The following is a 14,597-nucleotide window of genomic DNA, read 5'->3' on the forward strand; positions in this document are numbered from 1 at the left end:
TGTATAGATAAATATGTGAATAGTTCAGGGGCTTGGATGCTCCAGTCATGGATATATCCATGGTCATCTGCTGGTGATCCCAGAACATAAGTGATGGTTCTGATAGAGAGAGTGAGATGAATCCACGTTCCTACAGCCCTCAGTGCTGTCAGCGGTTAAAACTCCGTTCCAATCTCTGTGTCTTGACCATGGTGTGGGTAAATGGGAAGTCCCTTACTTGCTAGCTGTTGTTTTCAAGACCACAGAGATGTCTGGAACCGCTGCCTAAAAGCTTGGATTTTCCCGTACTCATTGTGGTTTATCCCGCCTCCATCTTGGCTGGATCTCAGCATCGCTTTTGACAAAAACAGTCTGCATTCCTGGAAGGAGCAGAGCAGGATGGAGTCTGCTCTGTCAGCCGAGGTCAGTTGTTAAAAGTAGCAAATCCCCCGTTAAAGCATCTCTCACATCCCTGAGCAAACTGCTTGTATTCTGCTTTCAGTACCTGGATCTCTTACACCTTCCTTCTAGCTGGAGTAAGTCTGTTTCTGGTGACCTCAGCTGGGAGCTCAACCAGCTGAGAATTCTCTACAGTGAAAAACAGAAGTACTACAGGTGCTTTGAGCACGCTCCCAAGTGGTTGGACAGGCAGCACTCGAGGCTTCGTAGTGTAGAACTGGTTTCTGCATCACCTGGATTCAGGGGCTGGCTGCTGTTTTCAATTCTTGGGGTAATTCAAAGCACAAGGAAAAATGAGTCAAAATGACCATAAATGTGCTCTTTTCAGTAAGGTTTCCTCGTGCCAGAAAAGTACTCCAGCCTGTTGGCACTTGCCCCACATCCCTGCATCCCTCCTGAAGCATGGGGTAGCTAGAAATGGCTCCCTTTACAACATAAATCACACGTGGTTGCTGTCTAGGGATGTCAACTTGCTCACTCCTGGGCTTTTACAGCTGAGGGAAAATCGCAAACGAAATTTTAAGCAAGGTTTTGTAAGCAGGAAGCCGTTAAACATACAGACGTGGAAAATCTAACAGCAGAGCAGAGTGCATTGGGTTTTGATGTAAGAGATTCACACATTAACCCTGCTGGAGTTGATTTCTCATGATAGCTGGCTTGGTCTGTTTGATATGGATGCCTTGCAGCCTGGTGGTGAATGTAGCTTTAGGTAGCAGCTTGTTCTCCCCAGTGATGCCATCAGCACAGTATTTCCATTCGTATCCGCTGGGCCATCCTGAGGTTTCACTGTGAACCTTTGAGAAGCATTATGTCTTAGTAATATAGTAACATAATTATTTTTGATTTCTAAAAAGTACAACTTTTTACCTTTTATTCCATCCTCCTTAGACATTAAACCATGCAGCTTCCATTACCTGGAGTTTTGAGTGGCAAGAAAGCATATGTAGTACACTTTTGTTTCCCTTTCCTTCTCCCTTTCCCAAATGTATTCCTTTTCATTCAAAATTTAGGGTTAAAAAAGCTTAAGAGTTAAATACTGGAATCTGAAAGCAAATTAAACTTGCTGTCAGGTCCTTGCTGCCTCCTGGTGGTGAATTAGCAATTGCTTCATCAAGGCTTCCATATTGGAGAGAGATGCCAAAAACACTGAGTTTACAAAAACATTTTGAGAACGATAGTGTGAAAGTGAGTCGTTTGAAGTGTAGATCTTCCTGGAAGGCAGTGGAAAGACTTTGTAAATGAAGGCTTGATTTGTTTCCTGACATTGATGACTATTATGTGTTCATGTTTTCTCCTGTCTGAGCTGGAGACTGAAGTAAATAGCTTTGCCTTTCACAACAACTTCTGTTTTTTATTTCCATAAGAGGATAAAACAGCTTCCTCATCTAACTGTCAGAAGCAGCCGAATGTTACCTAGAAAGGAGGCAACTGCCAAAATTATACCTCTTAGTAAAGTACCTTGCTAAATAACATTCAACAAACTTCTGTTGTTGAGAAATGCCTCACAGTAGGACATATGCTTGTCCCAGATGCTCCTTTGCAAAGCCCTACCCTGCCCCAATTGTTCTGGGCTGCTGTTTGCTGGAAGTTTACAAAGGAGGAGCAGCGCCCGAGAATCTGCCTGTGGAGCTCTGGGTGGTTTCAGGCCATGGCAGCCCTCCTTTGTGGGGCACACCATAGGCAGTGTGTGGCCCAGGACCCCTGCATGTGCTCAATTGTGGTCTCTGGAGTGAAGTCATTGAGCCACTGTATAGCTCAGGCTGCTGATGTCCAGGCATGACTTCATCTCTGAGTCAGTTTAATTCCTAGAAGCAGATTGGAAAGTGAGCAAAATGTTTACAGCCTGTGCAGTGATCTGCCAGATTCCGAGTGGTGTAACAGGCTGAGAGCAAGCAAGACTTTACTGATGTGTTTTTCTCTTTTCTTGACATGTGCAGGCTTTGTGCGTGAACTGGTCAAACCTCAAACTGCCCTGGGTGGATCTGGACTGGCTGATTGATATCTCCTGTCAGATAACAGAGCTGGATCTGTCTGCCAACTGCCTCGTCTCCCTTCCATCCGTGGTCCCATGGGGCCTGATGAACCTGAGGAAGCTCAGCCTGGCTGACAATCAGCTGGCAGAGTTACCCAGTGTACAGTCATCCGATGAGATTATATGTACAAGGTGTGTGCTGCAAGCCCACAGCAAACCGAGCCCTTACGGAGAGCAGGTGCAAGATTGTTTGCTGGTGTGAGAACTGCCTCTAAGAAAAGCAGATACAGGAGTTTCTCGGTTGTTTTTCTGCCTGCTGTAAAGTTGAACTGAAGATTTGCCCTTTTCCATTCTCAGGATCAAGCAGTTAGTTGTCAGGACGATTGTAGGGAGTTTCAGACCTTATTCCTCACTGTCTCATGCTGCTTCTGCTCCTGCCCAGTTTTGGTGAGCACCATTCCTCTGTGAGGAGAATCTCAGCCCTGAGCTGACCCAGATGGATATTTGATGTCTTACATCAGTTATCCAAACTGCTGTTGTTTCCCTGATAGGGTTAATTTTCTAAATAGAGGTTTTTGCTTTGCTCTGTGAGAATGCACTCCAGCTACTTTCATCCAGACCTAAAGTTGTCCTGATAAAATAGTTGCCTACGGCAACAGGAGTCTCACTAGCATTTTACTGATTGCTGACTGAGTGTCTTCTGTAATCACAGGCTACTTGAGGTCGATGTATCCAGCAACAAGCTTTCTACTCTCCCTTCAGGATTCCTCCATCTTAAAAACCTTAAAAAGCTCAACGCTGCCAAAAACTATATGGAGAAGTTATTTGACGAGGAAAACAGTACGTACAGTCCCTTGCTGCACTTATGTTTCAAGGCCTGATCTGGGGAGGAGAACCCCAAACTGCTGTTATTACAACTAAAAGCCAGTATTGGCTACAGATGCTTAACGTCTCCCAAGGCCTGTTTATTTTTAATCACTCACCATATCTTCTGGCCCTTATCTAGCAAGTCAGAACGTATCTTGCTGGGTCAGAATGCTGTCATGCTTACAAAGTCTGCAACGCTTTGTGTTTTCCAGCAACTAATTGGATTGGCTTAAGGAAGCTGCAGGAGTTTGACGTCTCTGACAACAGGTTGGTGGAACTTCCAACGGTTTTTCTATACTGCTTCAAGTCCCTAAACATACTGAATGTTTCCCGAAATCAGCTGAAAGTGTTTCCAGACCCCTGGGCCTGCCCTTTGGTAAGTCGCACTGCTTTGTTAGAGTCAGAGGCTGTAAAAGCTGTTGAAATGGTGCAAATGTATATGTATATATATATATATATATATAGTGATGCTTATGAAGCTGTCAGATGTTTTAGGCTAAAGGGTGTCCTGTTTCTGCAGGAGTGCCCCTGCAAGACTTGGTTTATAAGTTTTGGGGCAGGTCTTTCTGAGGTTCTGCCTCTTTCTGTAAACGTTGATGACATTGCTGGAAGTCTTCTAGAAGAATGTCTTAGATTAATTTTCTTTGTAGTTCATATGAGCTGAAGTGCTTTTAGGATTGTTTTTGTTGAACGATCAGCCTTCGTCCAAAGTTAACTTCACCCGAACCAATGGATAAAATGTGGAGTCTATGTCTGCAGATCACTGATGCTTTTATCCTTATTATTATGGGAAAACGTAATGACAAGACCCTATTGATGGCAGAACAGCATGCTTTAGTTAAGAGTTTATGACTGAAAAGCCAATGGGTGTTACTTTCAAAACAACTTTTGAAGTATTTCCTTGCCAAACAAAGAATTTGATCATCAGTTATGTAACTGCATCTCCTCAGCAAATAATACATGCCTACATGCAGAATCATTTACTTAGATCAGAATACCTGAAGAAATCATCTGGAATTAATGTGTAATTGACAGCTGACCTTCTTCTTTTTTTTTTTCTTTTTTTTTTTAAGAGATAATTACTACTGTTTGGGTGTTTTTTCTTTTATGCTTTGCAGAAATGTTGCAAAGCATCCAGAAACTTGCTGGAATCCCTACCTGACACATTCACTGTTTTCTGGAAAAATCACCTCAGAGAAGTGGATTTTTCTGAGAATTCACTGAAAGAAGTTCCACCAGGGCTCTTTCAGCTTGAGGTAAGTATCATTCCTTCCCACCTTTGAAAACTGCATGTTTGAATGCCCTTGGCGAAGCTGGTTGGCATCTCTTATCTTTGGTCTTGTGCAAATAAAGCAGTTCTTCCCATCGGAGCTCCCAGTGTTACTTCAGAATTCTTCAGAATTTGTGGCTTTGCAGAGTTTTAACTTGAATCAAAGCAGAACTTGGGGGTTTCCTCCAAGGTTCCCTGCTAGCCTGTGGATCTCAAGGTCATGTAGACAGGAACAGGTTATTATTGGTGCAGAAGTTTAGCAGTGCTTGCACTGCTGGCCTCAGTGGGAGTGATGCAGAAGTGATGGTTTGTATCCATGTCCAATTTGGACCTTGGCAGTCTGCTGCAAAGGTACCTCTTGCTTTTGCCCAGAAGAGTGCTGAGGATCATTTGCTCCCTCAGTTGTTTTTAATGATCTTTGCAGATTTGTGCTTCCCTTCTGGTAACCATTTGTTTTCTATTGGTATTACTCCTGAAGTTGAATGAATCCTATGGGCTGTTGTCTCCAAAACTTTTCTTTATGCATTAAAATAATTCCAGTAAGTGGAAACTTAGTTTCAAGCCTAGTTAGCTTCTCTCACTGGCTGGAATTGTTCAGATAAGATGCTGGTCAGCTTTTCCATGTCATGAGTTGGCTGAGGCAGCCTGATCTGGATGCTGCAGTTCTTTGTCTCTGATAGCAGAGGCCTCTTTGCGTGCTGTGGCAGCAGGTTGGAAGGAAGCTCATTTCTAGAAGCGCTCGTTCCCTTCTTGAATGGCAGCAAAAATGAAGAAGTCAGAGATGAGAGAGAAGAGGCAATTGCAAAACAAGGACTGTCCATCTCCAGAGTTACAGTCATGAAGAGTCACAGCTAGTTAGAAGTAACTATCCTCCCCTTATGGAGAATCACATAAATATTGCATAAAGTCTCACCAGAGTTTTAGGTCTCATGGAGAGCAGCTTTTGTCAGTGTTTGTGGGAGATGTATAGCATGGACACAGCTGGCTGAGAACGAAGCACTGCAACTAAGCCGTGCAGAACAAAGTCTGTGCTAACTCTGCACCGCATGGCCTCCCTTTCCTTCAGCCCCTGCTCAGGGGCATTTCAGGAGAGAAGTCTGAAGCTTTGTCATGGAGCAGCCCCCTGCTGACCCTTGGAGAGAGCTCTGCACCGGGTGCCAAGGGAGGACTGAGCCTTCCTTCCAGTTGGAGGCTTGAGCCAGCAGAAAGCTAGCTGGTGATGAAAGCATTGGCTGTCAGGACACGAGGACAGTGAGGGTTTTTGTGCACGGGTCACCAGCTCCTTTCCCTTCTGGTTCCCTCGGCATATTTGCAGTTTTCTGTTTCGCTTTGCCTTCCCCAGGTCCCAGCACGGCCCAGTGCTGCCCCTCTCGTGTCACTAGAGGGAGCACGTTGCATGGCAGTTGCCACCGCAGGGCTGCTGGGTGTCCATCTTTATGTCACATGGATGCCTCCTCTTTTTCCATTTGAGCATGGCCAAGAGACTGGCTTGGTGAGACACTCTTCATCTTCCTTAATGGAAAGGGTCGTAAACCTTTTATATTGTGTGGAGCATATGAAATATTTGACACACTTGAAGCCTAAGGCTCTGCTAGTAAAACAAGATTTCCATTGGGTATAATTCATTAACACTGCTGTAGTTAGGGCACGAGATAATTTAGTCTGCTTATCTGCATTTTCACGGGAGCCCTTCTAGAATAAACCTGGTGGGAAATTCTGCGTGTATATATATGCTAACAAAGCACTTGCAAACTTTCCTTGTGTGAAGTAGTTCACATTTTTGCACCTTGTACAATAGATACAAGCCCACTCTGACATGAGCTTCCACACACATGTCCTTACGTGGCCTACTATATATATAGATCATACTGTTCTTTTCCATTTGTAATGATTTCCTTACTAAGAATAAATGCTCTCATAAATGGTTTGTTTCCAATTGAATCTGTCAGCAAGTAGACTAATAATCTCCCAAAACTAACGTTGGCATTGCTTTGCACAAAAGATAAACTTACTGGAGACAGTAATTTCCTTTGCATGCTAGGCATGCTGGACAGGGTGTTCAGATGGAAAAAGGTGTACGTTGTGTTTCAGTTTTTAAAAGTAATGCTGAAAAAACTCTGGGTGTTTGGGATACTTTGTCTTCTAACTGCAAGCTAATTTTTTTAGGCTTTGGTGTCCCTGAAGTTGCTGGGAAATCACTTAACCACGTTACCTTCGCAAGATAAGTGGAATTGCAAGCAGCTTAAATCACTGGATCTTTCAAAAAACCAGCTTGGGAAGTAAGTGTTGGTTGCTCTAAAAATATCTAAGAAAACAAAAGCTAAAGAAATAACAGCAAAGCTGATCCTTCTTGTAATGCAAAGGGTGTCAGTAGTGAATTAATTACCTGCATAGAAGGCATTGATATCTGCATACCATGTCTCTAAGTACATTGTGTGTCTGTGACAGTGATGAATTATCGGTTACTGCTTCTGTGGGCACTTAGCATGCTATATCATTTATTAAACGGATAGATTACTGATAATGGCAGTTTAATTTCAGAGCATGCAAAAAATTTCTTTAACCCTATGTATGGTTCATCACTGCAAGTTCCAGTTTGTGGGGAGCGTATTTTAACCATGAACCATCTGGCTGGACTACGGCAGGCAGTTAGCGTGGGAGTGTTGTTTTGGAAAAGATGAAAAATCTTTGTTTTTCACATGGAAGTGTAACCAGCTGCAAGTTTATAGGGAGTAGTGGTGTTAATAAGGTCATCCAATATAAAGGTGATATTCTTCTGTTTAGCAGTTACAGCAGGGATGTTTAGCACAGAGACTTAAGAGTCCCCAGTCTTCTCCAGAACTGCACTTAACCGTGTCGTACTTTAATCTTCTCATCTGGGAGATTGCCCAGCAAGTTTTCTGGAGTTCTCACGAGTTGCTGTGCCCACTGCTAGAAGGACGTTATCATTCTGTGAGTGTCTCTGTGTCCTTCCAGAGTCACGTTGTTGGGTTGCCTTGTCAGGAACTCTCTGCTGAGAGCAGGGAGTGGCAGCAGGTCAGTTGTCTAAGGCTCCTCGTGAAGCTTGTTCAATTTGCTGTTTGACAGGCTACTTAACCTTGACACCCATAAAGCTGCAGGTCAAGTGCTCTCACCCTGGGAGCTGAAAGCACTGACTTGCAGAGCTCTGTTCATTTGCCAGAAGAAAATCATAGAGCGTGGACAAGTGTTGGTGGAGTCAAGCTCTGTGATTGTGCAGTGGGTTTCAATCCTATCAAAACCAGACAGGAGTCTCTAAGAGCTGAACTGGGCATCCCACAGCCTCGAGTGGAGCCCAGCTCTCCTCTCACCTCTCCTGGGCACAGAGCTCCAGCACAGTTCACATCCAAGCTCAGTTTTCTACGTGTTGCCATTCTGTTTTGCTCACAGGAATGACGAGGGATATAAAACCAAGCGGATTCCCTTTTTCACAACGAGGAGCAGGGTGCGTGGAGGCCCAGAGGCAGGTAAGGGCATGGCAGAGCAAATGTTGAGCATGGGCTGAGGGGGACTGTAAAACAGCAGGAATCTGTAGAGTTTGGCTGGGGGAAATAAGTGCAAATTCAGCTGCAACTTTACGTGCAATGGCATTTAAAGAAAGAGGAAATGTGCTTAGATAAAACGTTCCTAAAGGGATGCAGCTGGTTGATACCATCAGCAAAAATGAAAAGAAAAGGTGAAACCTGTTCCTTTCATGGAGCTTTTATTCTTTTCATGATGATTACTCTTTACAGCCGGAGTACTAGCTGGTGTACTGAAGGGAAATTAACCCATAATTAGTGTTATTACTCTTAGTATCGTCTCAGTTGTTGATTGTGTAAATGCATATTTTGCCCTGTCTCTATGATTTGCACCTGAGGTTTGTGGCAGAGCAGAGATGTCCTGTGTTAGTGCACATGAAATCTCAGAGAGAACAAAGGAGTATTTGAGGATATTTTTATGGCTTCCTGCTCACTGTGGGATTCATCTCTGTTTCTTTTTGTTTGTTTGTTTTATTTTAAATCACTTGGAGAGCACTCTCAGCTGCCTGGAGAATAGCTGGTTCTAAAACATCTTTGAGAATGCTTTCCTAGTGAGTTCCCTCCAAAAATGTGCATCTGCATCAATGTGAACAGGTAAATCTGGCAAGTGCACTAGGTTATAGTAAGGGAAATTGTACAGCTGAGTGAGTTGTGCTGATCTGTGGAGTCTGAAGATAGATGTCAGACCTCCCCTGTCAAGAGCCACAGCATTTCCCAAGGGGAGATAAAGGCAGGAGCAGCGGGCAGAGCTAAAACCAGCTACAAAAGGAACTGCTGCCCTGATGGGAATTTCTGTGTGTTGCAAACCCAGCATAGTTCTTCTACGTAAGGCAGGAAGGGCTGGACTCTGCATTGTTACCATCTGAAAATCCTTGATAATGGCCTGGTGCAACCCAGAGCTGCCTGAGATTGCTGCAGGTTGCAGCAGGGCTTGGAGTAGCCTACCTGGCTGGTGCTACGTTGAATAGCCACAGAGACAGAGCAAAGCCAGCTCATCTTTTTCTCTCTGTTCCTTTGCCAAGTATAGCTTGGTGAGACTACAGGATGTGGCCAAGAATTTAAGGAACATCAAGAGAAAACAGAAGCTGGAATACATCAGCTGCTCACAGAAATCTCCCAGCGAGGTGGAGGGCAGGTTTTCACATGATTTTTACTAACAAAGCTATTTACTCAAGATTATTTAAAGAAAGTAATTTATGGATGCTCACTATACCTGATTGATAAATCTCAGAATAACTTCTTGCGCACGCACGCGGCATTGGTGGCATTTACTCCTCCAAAAATATATTTTCAAGATGGGATTTGTTTTAATTTTTCTAAAGTTCTTTAAAAGAAAATTTGAGCTCAAGCCAGAGAAGTCATAAATAACTCATGAATAAATAATTGCAATTCATAAACACCTTGAGCCTGCCTCCAGTATAGTAGAGTCCTTTTCACCTTGGACTCTTCAGTGAATTGAGTATTGCAGCTATTTTGGGTGCTTGCTCCTACGTGTCCAGGAGGGACTAAATCTGTGCCTAGGTGTGTGCTGGAGAGGAACAATGAAAAGTTTAAGTCCAGTGATGAGCCAGAAATGAAGTAAATGGAATCCATGAATAACCCTGCTGTTCTCCTAAAATAATCCCAAAGATGAATTATTATTTCTTGAAAACTCAAAGGCAGGCTGTGACACCCTGCCCACACCGAGCCGTCCTGACATGTATAGAACAGATGCCTGCAGACAGTGGGACTGTCTCTCATTTCTTCCTGATCATAGCTCAGGCCTGGAACGCTGTTAAAAAGAGAACTGGGAAGTTTCTCCTGTGAAAACCTCTGCCATTTTCTCTCCTTCTTTCTTTCTTTCTTTTTTTGTTAAATCGAGCTCCAGTTCCTCATCGTGCCTTCTTGGTAAGGGAAGATCTTGGTGGAAGTACAACTGTGTCCATCCCAGAGGAAGGATGTACATCAGGTCTCAGAGCTGCTTTTATAGGCTCTGGAGGCAGCAGATGGTGCTGCTTGTACTTCCCTAATCAGAGGCTCAAAATCTGCATGTTCCTGTGTGGCCTGATTTTCTTTGACTTCAGGATGCTTCTTGGTAGATATATGTGACAGTCTTAAGACAGCAATACAATTCATGGCAGCTTTTCATGCCGCTCTCCCTGGAGTAATTTGTGGAGCAAAATGATGCTCTTTGGAACCAACTGAATTTTCCTTTGTCTGATCCTCCCCAGCAACAGCAAGTCAGCCATGCAATGTCACTGTTATTGCTTGGATTGCTCTCAAAATGAGCTGCTTTTTGCTCAGACATATAGGAAGGCAGAAATTCTATGAGACCTTGCAGAACAGAGAGACAAATGCAAGCAATGCTTTAGGTTAGCGGTCTGTCAGTTGCAATTTGGGCTTTCACCTCTGCTGTTCCTGACATGATTTACCACTACTGCTCCGTTTTGCAACATGAAGGCCTGACTGTAAATTCAGACCAATTTTGTTTCCTTTTTCAACACGAAAAAAGCACATTGAGAGCCACTCGTGCCTTTGGCATGCTGTTTCACTGCAAGCTGGTAGGCTGGAGTTGGGACAGTTTGCAAGGTGCAATGAGAAACGAAATGCCACATCTGCTCCGAAGTACAGTCGTCATGGTAGGCCTGGAGATCGTCACCTTAAGCATGTGCATCTTTACGACTTTAAAACACTGGGATGTGAGCGTGGATGTTTGGTCTGTGTTTTAGGCTCTTGGCTTTTCTGCTGTTGCTTTGTGGTGGTTCCTGCCAAGGAACATGATCTCATGTCCTGCCCACAGAGTGAAGGTGAAGGTTCTTGGTACAGAGCCTCGGTTCTTGTTGTGTTTTAAAGGTGCAGTTTGTTTCCTGTCTTGTTTCAGGTCCTTTTGTGGAGTTCCCAGCATTTCTGAGCGATTCTCTGGAAGTCCTTTATCTGAATGACAATCAGCTGGAGTCCATCCCGCAGTCCGTTTGCCTTCTGAAAGGTTTAACAGAACTCTATTTGGGAAAGTAAGTCCACGTTCTGGGAAAGCTAGGCAATGTTCTTTCCATGTTGTTTTAGTGACCAATCTTCTGTGAAGCCCCACCCCCGATGTCCAGTGCCTTTGAAGTCACAAAGCTGCAAATAGTGGACCCCTTGTTCGAGCCGTGCCCGTCATTTGCTTTAGATAAGGGGGAGGCCAGCCTTATGAATGAGGGGAGATGATCTAATGCTTTGAACACAGGCCTGGGAATCTAGTGTGCCTCTACTTAATTCTGGCTTTTTGCTGTCTGCTTCTATAGCGTTTGAGTCAATAATTCATAATTTTTGCCTGTATTTTCTCAACTGTCCAGTGAAAATGATTACACTTGTCTGCCCCGGAGGATACACTGAGGTTATGCATCACTTTTAGGATGGAAATTACTATTAAAGTGCTGAATGGTCTTATTAAAATGTTAATGGAAGATTTCTACGAGGAGAGAATAGTGTAATGTGAGAGTCCATGAGAGAAGCTACTTAGACACAAAGCCTGGTTGTTGGTAGATGTATTTGTTTTTGTACAGTAACCCTGGTATCCGAGAGCTTCCTCCAGAACTTGGACAGCTGGCTAATCTCTGGCAGCTGGATATCGAGGAACTGAGTATCAGCAATGTTCCTGCAGAGATCAGAAAGGAGGGTAAGTCTGATCCTGTGAGTGCTTTATTACACTGACTGAACTTACAGTGAAAGTAGCTTCTTTGCAACGGTCTTGAACAGGAACATTGTGAGCCCCAATCCTTCTCGAAGTCAACTGCAATTGCATAGGGTGAAACTCCTGCACACGCTGACAAGTTTGGTAGTGCTGTGTTACGGCACCATTTAAGGTAGATTGCATGTGGAAGTGATGACTTACAAATGCAGCACTTCATTTGCAGTGTGCGTGCTGGGTGAACTCCATGGCTTGCTTCCTGAATGCCTATGGTTTAGGGTGTATAGACACTCTTTCTAAAGACTGAAGTATTTAGGATCAGCCATTGCAGTCACATTGCAGTAACTTTATTGTAAGCTGCTAGGTTTTTGAATCAATTACAATACTGTCTTTTTTTTTTGTGTGTGTTGTAACAAGAAAATCCTGCGGGAATAAAGTTATTAGGAATTATCCCTTCTCTCTAGCACAAGACTAAATCTAATTTTAAGTAGAAACATAAAAGTAGAAGGGAAAACAGTATTTTCCAATACTAAATTAGTATTTTATGTTTCCTTTGAGCTTCTGAAGCATATGAGCCACGGTGTTTGTTTCTTCTTACAGTGCTCCATTGTGGAGTCTCAGAGCAGTGACCTTTTTTGGGCTCTCTGTCTCAGGTTTGTCCACTGGAGGTTTCTTTGTTTATTCTCTGGGTTGTCTCAGCCCAAAGAGAAACTTCAAGGAAAATATTAATTCAGCTGATTCGTCTGCAGCAGTGGGTTTTGTACAGTCCAGCTTCTGCATATGTGCATTTGTAACTGCAAACCACAGATAAAGCCTGTCTTCTTCCCCCCTCACTGTAGGTCCCAAAACAGTGCTGGCGTACCTACGAGCACAGCTGCGCAAAGCAGAGAAGTGTAAGCTGATGAAGATGATCGTCATTGGTCCTCCACGGCAGGGAAAATCAACTCTGATAGAGATCCTCCAGACAGGAAAAGTCCCACAGATGATGCACAGTGATGCCACCATACGTACAACAAAATGGGAGCTACCCAAGCCAGTGGGACACAAGGCAAAGGTGAAGAGCAGTTGAAGATATTTATTAACCCTAATGGGCTGTTTGTGCCCCACGGGGAGCGTTGGGGCTGAAAGGGTCCAACAGAAGCAGTTTCCCTTTGCCTAGCACACCTTGCAAGTGATATTTTAGAGTTGTCACAATCCCTCTGTTCCATTTCCAGTTGATGTTAGAGGATAGTTCTGTTTTCCTGAGAATTCAACCTTAACTTTTTGTCCTAAAGAGTGAGAGCCGTTTGTAGACTGCCTGAATTTTGGGTTTCCCAGCTTGGGTGGCTTTTGGACACTTTGAGAGAATATTTTAAATCAGCTTCTCTAAAGCAGATTGTTCATTCATATGGGGCCACAAAACAGGTCACTGTACTTAAGGCTTGACCTCCTTGATGGCAGAACTATTGTAAATGTGGAAGATGGGTGGAGGGTAGGATGCCTAAGCTCTGGTTGTGATGCCAGGAGATATTTAAGGCATACCTTAAACATCCAATTCTCAGGCAGCTCATCCGGAGGGTAGGTCAATCCATACTGAGCTAATTTGTACAGCACTGAATTAATTCAAGTATTTGAGAGGTTTGTAGGTGGTCCTTTCTGCTGCCATATAGGGATTAGAGCATGCAGAATTGGTCCTGGGCTATTGACAGAGCTGAGGATGTGCAAACACATGGCTCTTACTTTTCATATGAGAGCCATGGCCACCAGGCTGTTTTGGAAGGGGTGAAGGAGCCTGCTGAGTTCAGCTATTATACAGAAGAGTGCCAAGCCAGAGACAGAAAGAAAAAGAGCAAGCACAGCCCAGCTCTTTAAGGAGAAGACTTTGATGGGAGAAGAGCTGTGCATTATGTGTTGAAGAGCAATTGAATAAAATAAAAACCTAGACAGTGCAGGAAACCCAGAGTGGGATCCAAGTTGCTGAACAGGCTATTGTCCCTACCTCTGAGTCTGTCTTTCCATACAGGCACCCACAGCTCAAGGTCTCCTGGATGAACAAGGCAGCCCTGGTGCTAGTTAGGATTTGGTTTAAACAATATGGAAATTCTTCCAACTGTTACTGGGAGACTTCAGACTGGGACTATGCTAGGAGATTGGAGCCATGCTGAGATGCTCGACTTCTTTCTGAATCTTCTGGGGCAAGATTGGTGTGTGGGATCAGACAGTACTTGGACCTGGATCAATAAACAGACCTCACTCTGATGACACCTTATGTGATGTCATCAAAGGATGGTGGCTGGAGAAGGGTTCCCTGCACAGCTACTGGCTCCTTGCTTCTCCAGAGCTAAATGATTTAGGGACAGAGCCTCAGAGACTTGTAGATAGATCCTACTGCAGGTTGGAGCCTGAATGCCATTCAAGCAGAGAGCTATGCTGCTCTCAGTGCTGTTGTGGGCCTACACTGTGGAATGGATGCTGAACTGAAGAGACTGCCATTCACACGTTCCCCTGAAGTCAGTGAGTGAATTACACTGAGCTGTAATTCTGGCTCTTCTGTGGCGTGGCACACTGACAGGGACGTGCAGGATGTCTTTATGCAAGGCTTGAGAAGTTCCCCACCTCCCAGGCACCTTTCCTCGGTGTGACTCAGTTGGGGCTGAGCTCCACAGAGTGATTTCAGTGAGGGTTTCCTGCTCCCTGTATCAGTGGCAGATAGCTAGCTCCAGCAGTGCTGTCGAGTGTGGCACAGACAAGGATGAAGCCGTTTCTATTCAAGATGCAGCAAAGTGGAGGGCTCAGAATGAAATCCTTGTTTGTACTGGAGAATCCACGGCCTTAACTGGAGATTTACCAGCATCAAGGGCACCTCTATTATTTTAGCAGCAA

The 14,597-nt window shown here is 44.2% G+C and overlaps 1 protein-coding gene across 2 annotated transcripts in view; it reads left to right on the forward strand.

Moving 5' to 3' along the window:
• The window catches only part of LRRK1 (leucine rich repeat kinase 1), a 67,647-nt gene that overhangs the window by 24,698 nt on the left and 28,352 nt on the right, over positions 1 to 14,597 (forward strand). For both annotated transcript variants that reach the window (XM_042875948.1, XM_042875947.1), the window contains exons 7-15: positions 2,376 to 2,602; positions 3,123 to 3,250; positions 3,490 to 3,653; positions 4,396 to 4,533; positions 6,714 to 6,826; positions 7,956 to 8,032; positions 10,947 to 11,076; positions 11,611 to 11,723; positions 12,575 to 12,789. In XM_042875948.1, the coding sequence (XP_042731882.1) occupies positions 2,376 to 2,602; positions 3,123 to 3,250; positions 3,490 to 3,653; positions 4,396 to 4,533; positions 6,714 to 6,826; positions 7,956 to 8,032; positions 10,947 to 11,076; positions 11,611 to 11,723; positions 12,575 to 12,789 (1,305 nt within the window). The remainder of the gene's footprint in view (positions 1 to 2,375; positions 2,603 to 3,122; positions 3,251 to 3,489; positions 3,654 to 4,395; positions 4,534 to 6,713; positions 6,827 to 7,955; positions 8,033 to 10,946; positions 11,077 to 11,610; positions 11,724 to 12,574; positions 12,790 to 14,597) is intronic.

The sequence above is a fragment of the Lagopus leucura genome, unplaced genomic scaffold, assembly GCF_019238085.1.
Source record: "Lagopus leucura isolate 7727_CA_CO unplaced genomic scaffold, USGS_WTPT01 Super-Scaffold_100015, whole genome shotgun sequence".
Taxonomy (NCBI): domain Eukaryota; kingdom Metazoa; phylum Chordata; class Aves; order Galliformes; family Phasianidae; genus Lagopus; species Lagopus leucura.